The 20500-nt window shown below is 52.4% G+C and overlaps 2 protein-coding genes across 2 annotated transcripts; both read left to right on the forward strand.

The window, feature by feature from the left end:
• Positions 1-8207: 8207 nt before the first annotated feature.
• On the forward strand, positions 8208-10994 carry Calhm1 (calcium homeostasis modulator 1). The gene is made up of 2 exons (XM_052760842.1): positions 8208-8759; positions 10493-10994. Exons 1-2 carry the CDS (start codon positions 8208-8210, stop codon positions 10991-10993), a joined length of 1053 nt encoding a protein of 350 aa, XP_052616802.1. The 3' UTR covers position 10994.
• A 2197-nt stretch (positions 10995-13191) lies between these two features.
• Calhm2 (calcium homeostasis modulator family member 2) lies at positions 13192-20378 on the forward strand. Its single transcript, XM_052760574.1, has 3 exons — positions 13192-13525; positions 15306-15993; positions 18422-20378. Exons 2-3 carry the CDS (start codon positions 15439-15441, stop codon positions 18836-18838), a joined length of 972 nt encoding a protein of 323 aa, XP_052616534.1. The 5' UTR covers positions 13192-13525; positions 15306-15438; the 3' UTR covers positions 18839-20378.
• The last annotated feature ends 122 nt before the right edge of the window (positions 20379-20500 follow it).

Below are 20500 nucleotides of genomic sequence, written 5' to 3' on the forward strand. Positions count from 1 at the left end.
GTGCCAGTACACCCCAGAGACAAAGACTGTGTGTGTGTGTGTGTGTGTGTGTGTGTGTGTGTGTGTGTGTGTGTGTGTGTAACAGGGTCCCATGAAACTTAGCTGACCTCCAACTGTCTGTCTAGCTGACCTTGAACTCCTGACCTCCTGCCTCCACTTCCTGAGTGCTGGCACTGCAAATGTGCACCTTCATGCACAGTTTATGCAGTGCTGGGGATGGGACTCAGGTCTTGGTGCATGCTAACCAAGCGCTTTGCCAACTAAACCCACATTATTAGATCACTGAAAAAGAAAACTGAACCAAAAAGGTGTTGAAGTTGCCCAAGGTCACCGGAGTAGGAAGGAGTTGGCGTTGAATCCCAGGACACCTGGCCGGGTTCTATTCTGAGCTATGGCATCAGTTTACTCTCTAGGTCTTTTGATTGGGTTTCCCGCTGCTGCTACCACGGTTCTCGTGGTAGGTCCTAGCGAGCTCTGCTCGGTACATTCCTCACGAAAGCCCTGGGCGCTGACTCTTAGCGGCCACCCCAGATACTTTCTATTTTCCAGACTGGGGCTATAGCTCAGTTGGTGGAATGTTTGCCCGGCATGAATGGGGGTTCAGTCCTTAGCACCGTATAAACTGAGCATGATGTGCTCACTTGTATCCAGTACTCAGGACCTGGAGGCAGGAACGTCAGATGTGTTTGAGATACAAATTGAATTCAAGGCCAGCCTGAGCTACAAAAAATAGTTATGTCTCAAGAATAAATAAATAAATAAATAAATAAATAAATAAATAAATAAATAAATAAATAAATGAATAAATAATAGGGCTGGTGAAATAGCTCTGAGAGTAAGGGCACCAGCTGCCACCCTAAAGACCTGAATTCAGTCCCCAGGGCCCACATAATAGCAGCAGGGAGGCAACTCTCATAAGTCATCCTCTGACCCCAACATGCACCCACGTGGCAAGCAAACACCACTCTCCCAACACACACATGAACTGTTTAAAAAAATTCTTACAAAAGAAATAAGAAAGCAACTTTACTTAAAAATGGTCTATATTTTCCTGCGGAGCGGATTTTTCTGTGAAGTCAAGAAGGGGTGACCTTCACAGCCCTCAGTTCCTGCCAGCACTGTTTGTAGCTGACCACAGCTAAGCCGGCTCCTGGCTCTTTTAAGCCCGGCCTCCTGCCTCTAGCTGGCAGGCTGCTCCTTACCTTTCTGCCACCATCTCCGCTGACGGTGAATCAGGAGTTAACATCTTCCCCTTCTCAGGTGGCCCCTTCCCCGGGGAGTCCTGACAGCATCCCCAGCCAGAGGTGGATAGCCTGGTAAGGGTGTCACCAGAACCAGGTGGGGTCTAGCTTAGGAACAGTTAGAGCTGCTAGAAAAGTCACACTTACTCTCTGGCAGCCCAAACAGGAAGAGCTGGGGAAAGATCAAGCCCGTGAGTGCCTCTGAGCTTCTGCCTGACCCTAATGACTCACTTGTGCCCAAACGCAAAGGCTGCCGGGTTTACTGCAGTCTCTGCTACTTCCTCAGGACCCTGGGCAGTGTAAGTGCCCCTGGATGACCCCCTGGAACTTGGATCCCTCCATTAAGCCGTTTCTACTCCCCTGGGCTTTTGCTAAGGCACCAGGTGAGACCAGAAAATCCCTGCAGCTCAGCTTCCCCCAACTTCCTGACTGCGGTCAGGCCATGCAAATGTCTGCAGTAGCATGGGGTGCAGGACATGATTTAGGCAAATTGTTATCAGGGACTGTGGGAGAGAGGGGAAAGAGAACTTGATGATAGCCCAGCGTGTGTGGGTGAGCTCCTACCCCGGGAAAGGAGATTGGGAGAGGGCTGCCTTGGGTTCTCTGCAGAAACAACATGGGAGCTATTAAAAAACCACCAACTGTAATTGTCCTCCTTCCTTCCTACACTGAGCATTTATAGAGCACCTCCTGCATACGGCACTGTAACAGGAAATACGGTAGAGACACTTTATAGGTGACCTCAGGAGGTCACTGTTTAAGGGGACAGAGATGGGTACAGAAATGTTGATTATCTGAAGCAAACAGTGCAACATAACAGAGGCAAGCCATGTACCCGGAAGCTTTTGGGGGGACGATGAAGCTCTAGACTGAGGGACAGTGGCGATATAGTGTGATTGGGTCTTAAGGGAAAGGACTTTTTTGACATTTGGAAAGCAAAATGAAGAGGAAACAGCAAAGACACAAAAATGGAGTTGGCAAAGGTCTGTGCCTGTTGCATCTTTTCCTGGGCTGGAGTGGAAGGTGGGGGCATGATGAGTGAACTCACAACCAGACAGAGAGGCACCAGGGCAACCTGGTAGAAGCAAAGGACATTGGTTAGAGCCTGGAAGTCCATCAAGTGATGGTCCCTGAGCCTGAGCCCAGTGACACCTTCTCTGGACCCTCCTGCCTTACTGTGAGAGGCACCTCTCACCCTCTAAGGCCCCAGCTGATACAGCTGCAGACCCTAAACCTCTCTGCCATCATCCACCCACACTCCCTTTGCTCACGTCCTTGCAAGTAACAGGCTCACTTGGCTCCTAAAGACCCTGCCTTTCAAGGACAGTAGCTATCATGGGGGTCAAGACACACTCCTTGAGTCTCAGCCAATCCTGGATTGCAGCCTCCCTGTCCTATACACAAGGGAGACACAGCATCCAACTGAGCAAGGCAGATTGGTCCTGAAAGCACCAGCTTTGTCTGGAGATGTCTTCGTCGGATGCAGCTTGGGCACTCGAAGTCCCCACATCTATTCCCGGTGTGTGTGTGTGTGTGTGTGTGTGTGTGTGTGTGTGTGTGTGTGTATCTCCAGGAAGTACTTAATACTTCGTACTATGTTCAAGCAACTGAGGGAGCAAGGCAAGTGCTTAGTTAGTGGCAAGGTCAAGCAGGAGATGCTACTTGGGATTTGTCTGGGTGAAGGGATGCTGCAGGCTACAGGGATGGATGGGGCTGTCGAGAGAAAGGCTAGAGCGGGGCCAGGCGGCATCTAGGGGAAGGACGAGGGTCAGCTAAAGGGGACAAGGAGTAATCAAGAAGCAGAGAGTGCAGAGACAGGCCAGGAAGTACGGGACCTCAAGGGGGCTTCTGTAGGCGCCATATGAACCCCCAGGCCACTGTCCCTTCCGGAATTATAAAGGAAGGTTAGGGGCTCGGATGCTGTTCCAGTCTTTGGTGCTGATACAGGGATGACCATTCACATCCCTGTGTGGGGAAAGATTCTGGGACCCAGGACCACAGGGGAAGGAGGGGAATGTATCCATATTAGACACTTCCACTTTGGAGGATCTCATAGAAAATGAAGCTGTGCACCCAACTGCACCCAACCTCTCCCCTTCCTAGCTTCAAGGGCTCTTTTAGGAGAGGTGAGAGTAGGGATTGGGGATGCATGTCCCTGAAGGTCTAGGGACAACCAGTGGGAAATAGTCTGGAGTGACAGTTGCTGTGGAATAATCCTTCTGTATACTGTGGAAATGTGTTGCTCTTATTGTTAATAAAACGCTGATTGACCAATGACTAGGCAGGATTTTCAGGGCAGAGAGAATGCTGGGAAGAAGGGCGGAGTCTGAGGAGTCTGAGGAGTCATAAGCAAGAAGCAGAAACAACGTGGGAAGTTTACAGATGAGGTACACGAGCCTCAGGCAGCACATAGATTAGTAGAAATGGATTACTTTAAGTTGTAAGAGCTGGCTGGAGACAAGCCTGAGCTATCAGCTGAGCATTTATAATTAATAATAAGTCTCTGAATGGTTATTTGGGGAACAGCTGGTGGGACAGAAAAGTTCACCTACAGACAGGTGTGGGCAGAACAGAGGTGACTGGGTTGCCCGCCAGTAACAACTGCCTCGACAGTGAGCTTTGAGCACCCACCAGGCCCTTAGCCCGCTATTCTCCCAGATCCTCCCTCTGAAGGGAAACCTAAAACCACCAAGGAAGGCCTCCTGTTTGGGTTTGAATTCTCACCTCCCCTCAAATTTATCCTTTCCTTTGATCACCCATTCAGGTATTCATTCAGCACTTATTAACTGAGCATCCATAAGGACCAGGTACAGTGTTCTCAGTATTGGAAAAGGATAGTGAACAAGGGGCCTGGAATTATGGCTGAGCAGTTGAGAGCATTGGCTGCTCTTGCAGAAGACCTGGGTTCGGTTCCCAGCACCTACATGGCCACTCACAGCTGTTTGTAATCTGTACCTCCAGTTCCAGAGAATCCAATGCCCTCTTCTCAGGGCACCAGGCACTCATGTGGTGCACATGCATGCATGTAGACAAAATGCTCATACGCATAAAATAAAGTGTCTATTAAAAAAGAATAGCAAACAAAATAAGTGTAGACCTTCAGCCTGTGTGGTCCAAGGGGAGCCCCGGCTATTAAACAAACATCCTCTCAGCTTAGTTAAGTTTGAAATAAGGGGGCTGAGGAGACAGCTCAGTGGGTCAGAGAACTTGCTCTGCCAGCATGAGGACCTGAGTTCAAATCCCCAGCACCCATGTAAGGTCCAGCATGGGTGTGCATGCCAGGAACCATGGAAGGCAGAGGTAGGCAGATCCTGAGAGTTCATTGGCTGGCAGGCCTAGCTTAGCAGGCGAGTGTCTAGCTCAGCAAGAGAATCTGTCTCCAGGCAACAAAGAGAGTAACAAAGGAAGACACCCAGCAAGATCCTGCTCTGACCTCCACCTCTGACCTCCACCTCTGTATGCACATGCATTCACTTGTGCATACAACACACACACACACACACACATGCACACACACACACACATGCACACACACACACACACACACACACACACACACACACACACACACAGACAGAGACAGAGACAGAGACAAAGAGATAGAAACAGAAACACAGAGAAACATTGATCTAAACTGAGAGCTCAGGAAGACTGCTCTAAAGAGGGACATTTATCAGGCAGGCATGGGACTCATTCCTGCAATCCCAGACTTAGAATGTGAGAGGATGGTGAGTTCAAGACCAGTATTGCCCTGTCTCAAAAAAAATAAATGAATGAATGAATGAATAAATAAAGGGGAGGGGACAACATTAAAGTGAATTTTAAAGGCCAACAATGGTGGCATATGCCTTTAATTCTGGAACTTTGGAGGCTGAGGCAGGTTGATCTCTGTGAGTTCAAAGCCAGCCTAGTCTATGTAGGGAATTTAAAGTCAGCCAGGGTTACATAGGGAGACCCTGTCTCAAAAGAAAAAAAAGTGGCTCTTAAAGATGACTAGGAAGAAAGCCGGGCAGTGGTGGCTCACATCTTTGGTCCCTGCACTCAGGAAGCAGAGGCAGGCAGATCTCTGAGTTCGAGGCCAGGCTAGTCTACATAGTGAGTTCCAGGACAGTCAGGACTACACAGTGAAATCTTGTCTCTAAAAACAAAACAAAACAAAAGATAAATAGGAGGGGCTGGAGAGCTTGCTCAGCAATTAAGAGCACTGCCTGCTCTTCCAGAGGACCTGGCTTCAGTTCTCAGCACCCACCTGGCAGGTCACAACCATCTGTAACCCCGATCTTAAGAGATCTGAGGGCAGTAGGCACACATGTGGTACACAGACACAAATGCAGACAAGCACCCATATACATAAGATAAATAAATAAATTATGTATTTTAAAGATGAACGGGAATGTCTGCCGGGAAGAACAGAAACATTCCTGGGACACAGAGAGTGCTTGCACAGACTCTCAAGTGGGAAGGGTTGCCCTGTTTGAGGATTAAAAGGAGGCTGGGAGCTAAAGTGTAGACTTTGGAGGAAGAGAGGCTGCAGCAGCAATCCTCACAGAGTCGTGTAAGACCCACCAGTGACTGTGGTACATCAAGACTTTTCAGCTAACATTGCAGGTAGAATTTGCAGGCAGTGCACATGGCTACCTCAGGTACCTCTCAACCATTGTGGTTCTTGACACATCATTGCTACAAACAGGCAGCTGGGTCCAATACCTGCACACAAGACAGAGAGTCCACACAGTGCTGGAAACCGCCTTCGGTTTCATGAGCCATCCAGGCCCATCCCATCCCCATCCTGGGGGCATGTCAAGCCCTGGAAGCAGCCAAGACCCTCCTCTTCCGTGCCTATCATTGCAGCAGATGTCCAGGGAGAAACACCTCCTTTGCTGGGTCCCCCTCATGCCGCTCCACTCTGGTGCATGACTTCTGGAGGAGTCCCTAAAGAGAATCTTCAGGGGTCACCAACCTAGGGACTCCAGTTGTCCTGGGGACACCTAGCCTTATGGCCTTCTCCTAGTCCTATTTATGACACAGTAGCCTTCCCACTCGATAGACAAACTTGACCCAACCAGAAGATAAGTTAAAACAACAACAAAAAGCAAACAAAGACCTTCCTTTGCCCTTCTCCACCCTGCACTCCCACCCACAAGTGCCGACCTGGGCTCCGATCGCACTCTCCACCGATGGCCTGGGTGGCCTTTAGCTAATAAGTTAGTCGCTCTGACCTCAGGCCTCAGTTCCATAGAGTGATAGAAATCCTATGCTCCAGGACTGTACGAGGTACATAGTGCATGCAAGGTGCACACAAGTCAGCTGAGGTCACAGCTGGTCTTGTCAGAAATACAAAGATGCAGACAGAAGCCCACTAATGTGGTCCCATGCACACTTCTGTGCACAGACAGAAGACCACTAATGTGGTCACATGCACACTTCTGTACACAGACAGAAGACCACTAATGTGGTCACATGCATACTTCTGTGCACAGACAGAAGCCCACTAATGTGGTCCCATGCACACTTCTGTGCACAGACAGAAGACCACTAATGTGGTCACATGCACACTTCTGTACACAGACAGAAGACCACTAATGTGGTCACATGCATACTTCTGTGCACAGACAGAAGCCCACTAATGTGGTCCCATGCACACTTCTGTGCACAGACAGAAGACCACTAATGTGGTCACATGCACACTTCTGTACACAGACAGAAGACCACTAATGTGGTTACACACACACTTCTTTTTTTGTTTGTTTGTTTGTTTGTTTCTGAGACAGGGTTTTTGAGACAGCTTTGTGCCTTTCCTGGAACTCACTTTGTAGCCCAGGCTGGCCTCGAACTCACAGAGATCCGCCTACCTCTGCCTCCCCAGTGCTGGGATTAAAGGCGTGCGCCACCACCGCCCGGCTGCATGCACACTTATGCACACAGACAGAAGCCACACTGAGTGCATCATGGTCAGAAACACAAGGAGACGTCCTTTCTGACGTCCTGCCTCAGTCTCTCCTTGCCCCAGACGAGGACTCATCCAGTTGGATCCAGATCTGACACACCTGTCTGAGAGCTACAGGATCAAAGAGAGTTTTCCCTTGGGTGACTCTACAGAGACGGCTCTGATCATGAAACCCCATCACCTGTGGGCCTAGGGGAGCAGAAGTAGAAGGAGCCTGGAAGGGTTTGCCACTCACAACTCACAAACACAGACACACCCACAGGAAACAGGCCAAAACCCTAATTTAGGCAACCTGTTCAGTCTAACCCCAAAGCCAACACCAGTTGTGATGGCACAAGCCTGTAATCTCAGAATCCAGGAGGTACAGACAAGAGGACTGCGAAGTCTGGATCTTCCTCAGCTACATAATGAGTTGGGGACCTTGTCTCAAAAACAGAAAGTAAAGAAAAGAAAATCCTCCAAGTCCAGGTAGTTTTACTGTATGCCACACTCCCCTGCCATTCCCACTGTAATATCCAACTCCCACTACCTGCCACAGCTCTATCACCACCGTTATTTCCATGTCATCTATTATCATTGTCTCAACTGATGGAAGAGCCTCCTGGGGTCCTGGCATTGCGGAGAGAGCTCAGGAGAGGAGCACAGAGAGATGACACACTTGCCCAGAGTCCAGTAGCCCCTCAAAGTCCAGTCTCCTCCTCCCTCCCACAGGCAAAGAAAACTGGTCCTCATCGGGTGCGGCTTTGAGGCTCTCTAGGCTGCAGGCAGCTGGAGAGAAGGGGAGGGGAGCGGGAGGGAGGGACACAGTCCCGGCTGTACCCACAGGATTGGTCAAGCTGCGACCTCTCTGCCAGCACCTGTGTAGAAGGCTCCTCGGAGTCAGAGTGACCTCACCAACTGCCCTGATTTCCGCTAGCCCGGCCGGGATCCCAGTCATGAGGTGGATGCCCAGTGGGCAGGGAAGCTTACTGGAGCTGTCTGGGGAGAGGGGAAGAGGCTGAGGACCCTCCCAGGACACGATGGACAAGTTTCGGATGATCTTCCAGTTTTTGCAGTCCAACCAAGAGTCCTTCATGAACGGCATCTGTGGCATCATGGCGCTGGCCAGTGCCCAGATGTATTCTGCCTTTGACTTCAACTGCCCCTGCTTGCCGGGCTACAATGTGGCCTACAGCATGGGCATACTGCTGACGCCTCCCCTGGTGCTCTTCCTGCTTGGCCTCGTCATGAACAACAACATATCCATGCTAGCCGAGGAGTGGAAGCGCCCCGCGGGCCGCCGGGCCAAGGACCCAGCCGTGCTACGCTACATGTTCTGCTCCATGGCTCAGCGGGCTCTCATCGCACCGGTCGTCTGGGTGGCTGTCACACTGCTGGATGGCAAGTGCTTCCTCTGTGCCTTCTGCACAGCGGTGCCGGTGGCCACGCTAGGCAATGGCAGCCTGGTGCCCGGCCTGCCTGCTGCAGAGCTGGCCCGCCTGCTGGCCCGAGTGCCCTGCCCTGAGATCTACGATGGGAACTGGCTGCTGGCCCGAGAGGTGGCCGTGCGGTATTTGCGCTGCATCTCTCAGGTGAGGGGGCTGGGTCTCCTCACAGGCCAGGGTCTCTCTGGGACGGTCCCTTCTCAAAGTGGGGTTTTCCCTCAGATGGCTGTGGGTAGAGGGAAGTATTCCTAGCTGAGACTTAAGGCAGAGCCCATGTCTTCTCTCAGACAGGGTTACCTGGAGAGCGTGTTTTCCACCTCCCCTGTCCTGAGCTCAGAGCTGAGAGAGGCTGAGAGAATTTGCATTCATTTCCTTTCCCAGGCCCAGGCAGTAGTGAGGCCGGCGGAAGGCTAAGCCATTTGGGTACATTTCCCTGGCAAATGCCCCCAGCTGGTGCCTCCCTGCTCCGGGAGTGGAAGCTGAGGGTCTGGGTATCTTAAACAGGAGCACATGGGTGAGGGAGATGGATGGTTGGGATCAGACTTGAAGGACCATCTGGGCTTCTTGTCCTGGGTTCATGAACTGTGTGATGAGGGAGACTGCAGGAAGCAGTGTCTGCTCCTGTGGAGCTAGAGAAGCAGGCACACTCTGCTCTGGCCAGTGCAGGCCCCTGACTCCCCCGCCCCTGAGGGGAGGGGACTTTTTCCCTGTACAGGCCCTGTCACCACCCAGACGGCCTCAAGAGTCTCTAACTGTGAATGTTTAAGCCAAGCTTTTTACCTCCTCATCTGTGGATCTTTGTCCCATCACCCTAGGCCTCAGGCCCTGGAGCGGCTGCCACTTCCCTTGACCTTTAAACTGTCACACTGTGCAAGCTTGGAAGGTCCCCCCAGAGGCCACGGGTTAGCCTGACTTGTAGACAAGTCCCCACGACTTGCAGAGACTGCATTCTGAAGTCACTTTAGAATTGACTTTATCTAGAAATTGTCAAAGAGAAAATAATCAGATTTCCAGCTTCACTTGGAACATGAGAAAACGCAAGCCCTCTGTAACCACAACGGCTTAGTGAGCAACATGGGAGGCAGCCCCCTGACTGAGTAAAACGTTCTGGACTTTCCCACCCACCCCCATGGCAGCCACTGGGCACCACTAACACCACCCCCACCCCCACTTCCTTGACTTTTCCCAACTCTTCTCGGTGCAGATGGGGGTCTGACCCCACGTACAGGCAGGGAGGGGTGTCCTGCTCTGTGTCCTGTCCTGTGGTGATCTACGGTCAGAGCATGTGTCCCACGCTTTTCAGTGGAGGTCGAGGACTGTCCAGGGTGTCTCTGGAATTCCTTGAGAGTCCAGCTCAGCCCGGTGGAGGGAGTGCTCACTTAGAGACGGTGTCACTTCCAGAAGCCAGAGGAAAAGCCCAGAACTTGGAGGAAGAAAGCCACTAGGCCCAGGGAGGTGAGGAAAGGCCTTCTGAAGGAAGAGACATGGCCGCTGAGTGGTGTCATGACGATGTCTAACAAAGAGCGCTATATGCGAGCTGTCTTATATCACTTGGTTCTCAGAAAAGCCCTGTGAGGTACGTGCTATGGCCAGGAGCCCCATCTTGTAAGCAGAGAAACTGAGACACAGAAAGATCAAGTGGAGACAGGATTCCTACCAGGAGGCCTCACTCTGGGGTGCGGAGTTAACTGCTGTCCACTGAGTGCCCTGCCAAAGCAGCATGGTCTACGCTCCCAGAATGTGACCATTTTACACATGGGGGAGATAGAGGCCAAGAGGTGGTGCCACTTGGTCCATGGCTGCTCTTCTCTGTGGAGGCCCTAATCAGTCCTTTGGGGGTCTGGGCAGGTAGGTCTGCTGACATCCTCCTCTCCCCACAGGCGCTGGGCTGGTCCTTCGTGCTGCTGACAACATTACTGGCATTCGTGGTGCGCTCTGTGCGGCCCTGCTTCACGCAAGCTGCCTTTCTCAAGAGCAAGTACTGGTCCCACTACATTGACATTGAGCGTAAGCTCTTTGATGAGACATGTACGGAGCACGCCAAGGCCTTTGCTAAGGTATGTATCCAGCAGTTCTTTGAAGCCATGAACCATGACCTGGAACTGGGTCACACCCATGGAGTGCTGGCCACCGCCACAGTCACAGCCACAGCCACCACCGTGGAGGCTGCTCAGAGTCCCTCTGACAGGACAGAGGAAGAGAGGGAGAAGCTGCGTGGTATCACTGACCAAGGCACCATGAACAGGCTACTCATGAGCTGGCACAAATGCAAACCGCCACTGCGGCTGGGCCAGGAGGCACCACTGATGAGCAATGGCTGGGCTGGCGGTGAGCCCCGGCCTCCACGCAGGGAAGTGGCCACCTACTTCAGCAAAGTGTGAGCTGTAGCTGGCTGTAGAGGCCGGAGAAGAGATGGGAACCCACAGCCCTTTGCCTCTCAGTGTAGACAGAAAAACAATTCTGAGGCACAGCCACAAGTCCAGGCATTTACCTGCTAGTGTGAAAAAGGAAATTTGGAGCTGAAGGACCTTACCTCTTTAGCTGTGATGCTGCCCTGGGTGGCCTGGGAGCAGAGTCATCCTGTGCCTCGTCTCCTGCCATTGCAGTGTTATGAGTGTTCAGATCTGGCCGTGGGAGCAGGACTGGTAGCCGAGTCCCTTCCCCAGCCTCACTGTGATGCTGTTCTTCCCATCCCTGCCTCGCTGGCTCCACTTAGGCTTCCAAAGCCCACACCCCAACGTTTCCTCTGGTTGCTCAAGGATCCCAGGGCAACCAGCCCTCTCATAATCTTTACCAGTTTCTTGGGTAAGATGGAATGGGTTTCAGCTGGTGTGACACACCTGAGTGACACAGGATAAGATGCCAAGACCTAGGACCACATGAGAGAGGCCAAGGTGTGCGTCACGGAGGCCACTGGGCAACTTTTGAGACAGACTCCATGTTTACCTCACACCAAGTACATAACTAATATTCTCACACACAACCTTAGGGAAGCAGACCATCCGTGGGGCTTGAGGGCTAGAAATGGAAGCTGATTAACTCTTATTTTCTCAAAGGCTCCCTGAGGAGCTTGCCCTGAGGTGTGGTGAAGATGAGGGTGTTGCCAAGGGCGGGGGGAATAAAGACTAGAGTGGGGTAAAACTGGGTTAGATGCTGGTTCTACCATTTGCAAAGTGCGTCCCTGGGCCAAGTGCTTCATTTTCTGGGTCCCGTTTCTTCGTTGGGCAACAGGGAGAAGGCCATCTACGGCACGGATTCACCGTGCGCAAACTCACACGGCTCACAGTAGACACCTGGGCCAGTGTGGTTAATGCTTGTTCATCTCCAAGCCCTGGGCTGCTTGCCTTCCGCTCTGCTGACCCCAACCAAGGGACAGTAATCTTGTCCAAGCAGAGGAAACAGGTGAAGGCGGGCTTCTTGTCTCCCGGTCCCATCTTTCTGTCCTCAGCCCTGCCCATCCAGAGCTCACTTGGACCTTCATATTCTCATCTTCCCTCATCTACCATCTGTCCACTCTCAGGTGGAACCTGGGTGCCAGGGTGGCAGAGAAGAGGCAGTGGAATTTGACTCTAGCCCTGAATGAAGGGACCAGATGTGTGTGTGTGGAGGGGGGCCTTCCGCTAGGGACAGGATGCTAGAAAGTGGTTGGGGAAGCCAATGTGAGGGAGAGCTTTGGTGAGACCTGGGGGTCCAACACCAGAGTAGTAGGAGCTAAGGCAAGTCCCCCAATCTGTAAAGAGCATGTGGAAAGGCAAAGATAAAGAAATGCCGAGTCCTCTCCATTCATTCCTGCCACACAGACAAGCCAGACTCGGGGGCTTCAGCTTGCCACTCAGTGTGAGTTTCACTGTCACAGCCCTGGAGAGCTGATGGCCCTGGGGTTAGCGCTCCCAATCCTAGGAACCACTGGGTTCATCTTGACATTCTACCTGTCCGTGTATCTGACTCATGACTCTCCAGTCCTTGCTTGTGAGCTCCCAGAGATAGGAGCTCATGACCCCTCTAGGGACAGGCAGGGCAGCTTAGAAACCTGCTTCCCTTTAATTTTTACCTCTGCCCAGCCTCTGCCCTAGGAGCCCAGAGGATCCCCAGATTCCCTGATTCAGTATCAGCCGTACAGAGGAGGATGGAGACAGGGCCTGGGAGTTAGCTGAACTCTGGTGGAGAGCCTCTCCTGGGGATGGCTGGGAGACAAAGGCAGGAAGGACCCTCAGAGAGAGAAGGGCAGAGGGGATCGGGGTCTTGTCCTTTTGCATTCTGCAACCTCACCATCAATCCTGAATACCTACCTCTTCCCTGACTCCCACAAGCTTCTGCCAGGTGGGTGTCAAGCATGGGGGCTGTTCTTTAAACTGGCCTGGAGGGCAAGCCTGGGCAAGATCTCCTGGATGGGCCCGCCTGGCTCCTGCCTAGACCTTCCCAGATGGCCCCTGAGGGGTGCACAGGGTAGAGTCGAGGCAGGGCCAGTAGGGCCAGCCACAGCGGGCCCAGAGGCAGAGGCGGGCTGGGACAGGACACAGCAGCCAGCCGAGACCGCTCCTCTACTTCCTCTGTTTCTGCCTCGCGCCGCCCTCCGCAGCCCGCCCTCCTCTGCCTGGCGCCGGGAGGCTGTTTTTCCATTCGCTGGCGAGAAAGTTCCACGCCACTGTTTCTTTCTCTCTTTTTCTGGAGTTGAATTTGTCTGCAGATGCCTGCACTTCATCTATAGACGCCTGGAGTTAAGTTTGTTTGTAACCGGGCCCAAAGCCCTGTTCCTTTCAAACGCAGAAGCGGAGCCGCCAGTGACCCCCCGCTGCGAGGCCACTTTGCCTTGCAGCCCTGAGTCTGTCCAGGGTCTGCGGTGCCCACGCTGCTGTTACTCTGAGAGGCCAGCCCAGGAAGCCAAGGCTACGGGTGCCTGCAGGCAGCCCCAGGTAAGGAGGGACCCCTTCCTGGGGTGTGCAGGTATCAAGGAGCTGGCAGGTTGGTCCCAGGCAGCCTCCAGGGATTGTCTGGAGAGGGACCCTTGGTGTAAGTCCCTCACTCAGAGCATAGAAGTGTTGCTCCCTCTCCCTCCCCTAGCTGCCGGTCTCCTGTCCTTGGGAAGAGGACCCTGGCATAATAATCTCAGAAGATGGCCTAGTCCAGCCTCTGCTCATTACCCATGCGATCAGGCATCCTGTGCGTTAACATTGGGTGGATTTAAGAGCCTAGGGCCACTAAACCGAGCTAATTGGGTGTCAGGAAAGGAGAAAGGGAAGGATGGGGTTGCCTCTAGCCTGTTTATCTCCAGTAACAGGACGAAGTCCCTTCCTTGTGGGATTATTCAGGACCTCTGGGCACTGAGCTGGCGAATCAGACATTCCCTCCTCCTGGAGCCCACACGGCCACATGGTCTTGCCTGTGCCCGTCTGGCGTCCTTGGCAGAGGCTGCAACAGGAAAAGGGATGTGACTATGAAACAGAGAGAGCCGGCACAGGCCTCCCTAGCTCCCTTCACAGCTCACCCCTCTCTCCACTTGTAGGCTTCTTTTGGCCTGGGAAGTTTTGTTTTTTTCATTCCCCTGATGGGGATGGACATGGGGCCACACCCTGCCTGTCTCTCTGGGTGTGTGGGTGGAGCCTGGGAAAAGAATTAGGGCTAAACTTCCAAAGAGCCTGAGGCCAAGGCCATTTCTGGCAGGGTGCCATCTCTGCTGCAGTCACTGATTCAGGGGAAGGCTGACAGGTACCCCTCCCTGAACCCCACTGAGGCTGCTGTGGCTGGCGGGTGCTGAAGGTCTCCAGCCTAGGCTTCTTGGAGCAGAGCTTCTGCAGGATGCTGTATTGGGGAAGTTTGAGGGGAGCAAGGTCTGAAGGAGGTTGTGAACATGGGGACTATCTTAGCTCAGACTTATTTTGTCCGCTTCCTAAGTATTCTCAAGTCATGGTCAAAGCCTTGCCTGGCTCCTCCAGATTTGCCTGGCCTCAGGCAAGATACCCTGTCCTCCTCATGTCTTCATTTTCTGACCTTTGCCATCAGGAGAATCATCCTCAACTGGTAGACATGACAGGGTAAGAGTTTTGGATGCTGAACTACTATCAGGCATCATTTATTGTCCCCTAACATTCCCAGAAGGGGTCAGGGACCAGAATGACTTACCCTTTTCACAGTTGAATCTCGTGTCAAAATTGCCCTGATCCAGAGGACCTGGCTCCCCACCAGACCCTGATCCAGTCTGTCCTTTGTCCACTAGGATAGCCCCCGAAGCTTTGATACCCATATCACACCCTCCAAATTGTCCCAAATCCTTAGCATCTTTGTACCTCCTGGAATTCCAGAGAGAAATCATCCTGTATCACCTAATGTCATTCTTGATCCTGATGGGACAAGGGTAGTGGCAAAAGAGACTTTATAACAGTCGAAGCAGGCAGACCTGATCTTGAACTTGGAGGCCTGCCATTTATTTACATGTGGCCCTGGCCAAGGGCTGGCTCATCCTCAGGAAGCCTCATCATTTTCTGTGCTTGAGGTGTACAAGGTTGCCATGGATACTCTGCAGACTCATGAGGACAGGCAACATCATTTGAGAGCATCTGGCACCTAGCAGGAACTTAAGCAACCATGGCTACCACCATTTCCGTGGAGGCCCTCAGCTCCCTTCTGTCTCACCTGCTTGACCACAGCAGCACCCTCAGCCTGTGTTCACATTTATCACTCATCTGTGTTTCACAGGAAGCACCAGTTCAGCCACTGTAGGCGATAAAATGGCATAGCCTTGCTCTGCTGTCCGAAGTCCTCCTGATTGAGCTCCTTCTTAGTCTCACCAGAAGCCACCCATTCCATCGTCCTCTTCTGCCTCCTCACCATGGCGGCCTTGATCGCGGAGAACTTCCGCTTCCTGTCTCTCTTCTTCAAGAGCAAGGATGTGATGATTTTCAATGGCTTGGTGGCCCTGGGCACGGTGGGCAGTCAGGAGCTGTTCTCTGTGGTGGCCTTCCACTGTCCCTGCTCACCTGCCCGGAACTACCTGTACGGGCTGACAGCCATCGGCGTGCCTGCGCTGGCGCTCTTCCTTATTGGAGTCATCCTCAACAACCACACTTGGAACCTAGTTGCCGAGTGCCAGTATCGGAGGGCCAAGAACTGCTCGGCGGCCCCCAACTTCCTCCTCCTGAGCTCCATCCTGGGCCGCGCAGCTGTGGCTCCCGTCACCTGGTCTGTCATCTCCCTGCTCCGAGGGGAGGCCTACGTCTGTGCTCTCAGTGAGTTTGTGGACCCGTCCTCGCTCACGGCTGGGGATGAAGGCTTCCCCTCAGCTCATGCTACGGAGATCCTAGCCAGGTTCCCTTGTGGAGAGGGCCCTGCCAACCTGTCAGGCTTCCGGGAAGAGGTCAGCCGTAGGCTCAAGTATGAGTCCCAGGTAAGGGGCTGTGTGAAGGGCAGCCTTCCCCCTTCCCTCCCGAGGTGGGAGCTGGTGGGCCGGTACACAATAGGATGGTCCAGTGTGAAAATGAGCGAGTCTCCAGGGAAGCGCTAGATGACCATGTCAGGCCTCAGGGCAGGTTAATCGTGGCTCAGTGTTCCGTGGGACAGGGTCAGTTCATCACAGGTACGTGTGTCTCTGATTTGCCTTTGGTGCTTGGGATCGAATCCAAGTCCACATGAGTGCCAAGCATGTGCTCTGCCACTAACTCCGCTTCCAGCCCTTAGAGACAGTTTTAAGCATAAGGGGACACCACCTGGAAGCCCAGAGAAAGCATCCCGTATCCCATAACACCACAGGACCATTCCCAATCTACCTGCTGAGATTATCTTTACTCTAGCTTGACTGGGCATTGACCCCTGCAGGCCACCTCAGAACTATCTGCTGTGGCCTTCGAGCTGATAGTGGAACCTGGTTGACTCCAGGGATGACCACATTCCTATCCCAGCCGAGTCAGTCAGGAAGAGGCAGGCGACTGCTGCTTGGGCCTAGCTACAGCCTTCCCTGCATCCTGCTTGGAGGTTGGTTGAGGGAAAAGGGGTCAAAAGAATGGTCAGGGGCTAGAGAGATGGCTTAGCAGTTAAGAGTACTGGCTGCTCTTCCAGAGGACCTGGGTTCAATTCCCAGCAACCACATTGTAGCTCACAACTATCTGTAATTCCAGTTCCAGGGGGATTCAATGGCCTCCAAGGGCACTAGGCACACCCATAGTGTATAGACTTATGTGCAGGCAAAACACTCATATACATTAAAAAGAAAGGAAGAAAGGAAAGGAAAGAGAGAGAGAGGAGGGAGAGAGGGAGGGAGGGAGGAGGAAAAAAGCCTGAGCTGGCTGCCTGTGCTGGACCTTGCTGTAATCCACTACTGGGGAGGTAAACGTAGGAGCGTCTGGAGTTCAGGGTCATTTTTAGCTACATAGTAAATTAAGGGCCACTTTGGACCATTGTCTCCATGAAAAGGAGGAGGGCTGGAGAAATGGCCGGGTAAAGACTGAGAGTACTGCTCTTACAGAGGACCTGAGTTCAGTTCCAGCACCCATGTCAGGCAGCTCACAGCTACCTGTAACTCCAGCTCCAGGGAATATGATGCCCTCTCTGGACTCTGCATTCACAAAAAATACCCCCTGACACATGTACGTATTCCCTGACACATATACATATCCTCGACACATGTACGTATCCCCGACACATGTACATATCCCCGGACACATGATACATATCCCCGACACATGTACATATCCCCCGACACATGTACATATCCCCGACACATGTACATATCCCCCGACACATGTACATACCCCCGACACATGTACATACCCCTGACACATGTACATACCCCTGACACATGTACATACCCCCGACACATGTACATACCCCCGACACATGTACATATTCCCCGACACATGTACATATCCCCGACACATGTACATACCCCCGACACATGTACATATTCCCCGACACATGTACATATCCCCGACACATGTACATATCCCCTGACACATGAACATATCCCCTGACACATGTACACACACACCCCAGCACACAAAACCTAAAGTAATTCTTTAAACAGCAGCAACATAAGGGGAACAGGTGGGGCTGAGATGTAGCTCAGTAGATCGCATGCCTAGCACACGTCAGGTCCTGGGCTTGATCCGGAGCACCAATAAACTAGGTGTGGTACATGCCTGTAACCTCAGCACCCAGGAGGTGGAGGCAAGAGCATCAGAAACTCAAGACCATCCTCAGCCACACTGAGTACTTAAGGCCCTGTCTTGGGGTGGGGGCAGGAAGGAAGCAGAGAAACGGAGCTGAAGTCAGCATCAGAGATGGGAGATGGTAAATACAGAAATCCTGGTCACTGATCCACAGGTCCTTGCCCTCGACAGACTTACATCTTCCTAGCATGAAGTAAGCACACAGGCAATCTGAGGCCAGGCAGATATTGATGTTGTGTGAGATTGAAGCCTCTGAAGTCTTCAGAGATGTTATCTGAGCTGACCCACAGTTTGAACTGTTTTTGTGTGTGTGTGTGTGGATGGGAACCTCACATGCTTAACATGTGCTCTGTCACTGAGCTCCACTCCTAGCTCCTGAGCTGGGTTTTGGTGGAGCGCAGTGATAATGCACCCTTGGGACTAAAGAATAAAAAAGGCAGAAGGTACAGCCTAAGCACGGGAGAGTGTGTGGGTTAAAGGGAGTAAGAATAGAAAAGAGGAAGTCCTGCTTGCCGCAGAGCAGGATCAGTTCCTTTTCCACGTGTCTCCCCCTCCCCGCCCCCCTCCCCCCAGCCCCTCTGCCCCCCTCTCCATAGGCAGGGTCCAGGCAGCTCTCAGCCCCTCCCTGAGCCCTGTCTGTTCTCTGGACAGCTCTTTGGATGGCTCCTCATCGGCGTGGTGGCCATCCTGGTGTTCCTGACCAAATGCCTCAAGCACTACTGCTCGCCGCTCAGCTACCGCCAGGAGGCCTACTGGGCACAGTACCGCACCAACGAGGACCAGCTGTTCCAGCGCACAGTGGAGGTACACTCAAGGGTGCTGGCCGCCAACAACGTGCGCCGTTTCTTTGGCTTTGTGGCCCTCAACAAGGATGATGAAGAGCTGGTTGCCAAGTTCCCAGTGGAAGGCACACAGCCACGACCACAGTGGAATGCCATCACTGGGGTCTATTTGTACCGTGAGAACCAGGGCCTCCCACTCTATAGTCGCTTACACAAGTGGGCCCAGGGCCTGACAGGTAATGGCACAGCTCCTGACAACGTGGAGATGGCCCTGCTCACCGCCTAGGGCCTGCTGCTTTGCTCTTCGGCACTACTTAAGTCTCAACCAAACCCGCATGGCATGCTCACCTCAGCATCAGATTTTCCTGTTAACTAGTGTCTTGGGCATAGACCAAGGGGACATAAAACAACTAGTAGTTTGCAAGGATCTTGTGGACCACATGGTCCAGAGACTGGGGGTGAGGGTTTGACTTCTCAGACCTGCTGAAATCATCTCCCATGGCCACCAAGGCACAAGTCACAGCTATAGACTTTCCCAGAGCTGGTCCGTAACTATGACGTGGGCGATCTTTGGTGGGCCTGGTGCCAGTACAGCCCACTGGGGGACTCGCTGTTGTATAGTCCACTTTGTGCAGTTAACTTGTGTCTAATTGCATAGGGATGCCCAGCTCCTCGGCGTACAGCTGGGAAGCTGCCTCCACTGTATACCTCTGGCCTAATTTTATATATTTAAACTTTTTGATAAAGCTTTTCTTACTCTAAAAGGCTAACTGGTATCTGTGCACTTGACAAGGGCATACAGCCCATTGTGGGAGGCGATGGGACAGGACTACAGTGGACCACAAAAGTGGCAGCTGTCTAAGGCGAGTCAAACGTCCACCGCAGGGCTGAGTCTCCTGACCATCTGATCCAGTTACCTGACTTAATCCAGTCAGAGGCAGCCTGGCCTTTTGCAGGGGCAGGTAAGTTGAAAAGATCACACCAGAAGCTCCTACCATGGGCAGGACTTGTACTAAATAAACTCCAAGAACCGTGGGCTCCAGCAATTCCTCCCTCTCAGCCCTCCATCGACTAGCTCCACACTCAAAACCTCCTGCTCTGCCTTGTCCCTGTCCTGCTTCCTGGCATACGACCCATTTCCCACAGAAAACTCAGAGAACAATTTAGGCTGTCAGCGAAAGCTTTTCATTCCCTTAGGCTGAAGGAAAAAAAAGATGCCAACAACTAGTAGTAGGGTCTGTGCCAGCACCGACTGCTGGGCTGTGGCAGACCTGAGGGGTCACCGGGCCTTGGGAGAGGGCGGAGACCAGGCAGTTTAATCAATACTTTCAGCTTTCCTTAGCAGCTTCAGGTTCCCATGTTTCTGGATTCTTCCTCTGCCCTCCTGTTAGTCTCCCAGCCTCCACAACAGGGCAGATGGCACGGGCTGACCCGAGACAATGTCTTCCCCGACCCTGTGGGTATGGACTGAGAGCTTGCCAAGGGACAAAGTGGGACCCTGACCATGAACACTGGCTTTGCCTTTCTGTTCTTAGACGGCAGCAAACTCTCCTGAAAGGAATGTTTGTTTTTTCCTGGAAGCCCAAGAGATTGCTGCCTGAAACCGGAGCCACCTCAGGAAAGGAGAAGGACACGTAATGTGTTACATAAACAAAGCATTAAACCTCAAGGGCTGGGGGTTAGTGGAAGAACACTTGCTCAGCAAGTGTAAGGCCTCAGCTCAATCGGTGGCACCCTAAATTTTAAAAATATAGATATACATATTTTTTTAAAGCAAGAAGTGATAGTACACGCCTTTAATCCCAGCACTTGGGAGGCAGAGGCAGTAGATTTCTGAGTTCAAGGCTGGCCAGGTCTGCATAGCAGAGTCCAGGCCAGCCAGGACCAGACTGAGGATCCTGTCTCAAAAAAAAAATTTTTTTTTAATTTTTAATTTTTTTTTTTAAAA

Source organism: Peromyscus californicus, unplaced genomic scaffold (assembly GCF_007827085.1).
Source record: "Peromyscus californicus insignis strain IS unplaced genomic scaffold, ASM782708v3 Scaffold_4__1_contigs__length_199733344, whole genome shotgun sequence".
Taxonomy (NCBI): Eukaryota; Metazoa; Chordata; class Mammalia; order Rodentia; family Cricetidae; genus Peromyscus; species Peromyscus californicus.

Coding starts and splice junctions, on each gene's coding strand:
- Calhm1 (XM_052760842.1), top strand. CDS start 8,208: ATGGACAAGTTTCGGATGATCTTCCAGTTTTTGCAGTCCAACCAAGAG. Junction 8,760..10,492: donor ATTTGCGCTGCATCTCTCAG/GTGAGGGGGCTG, acceptor CTCTCCCCACAG/GCGCTGGGCTGGTCCTTCGT.
- Calhm2 (XM_052760574.1), top strand. CDS start 15,439: ATGGCGGCCTTGATCGCGGAGAACTTCCGCTTCCTGTCTCTCTTCTTC. Junction 15,994..18,421: donor GGCTCAAGTATGAGTCCCAG/GTAAGGGGCTGT, acceptor TTCTCTGGACAG/CTCTTTGGATGGCTCCTCAT.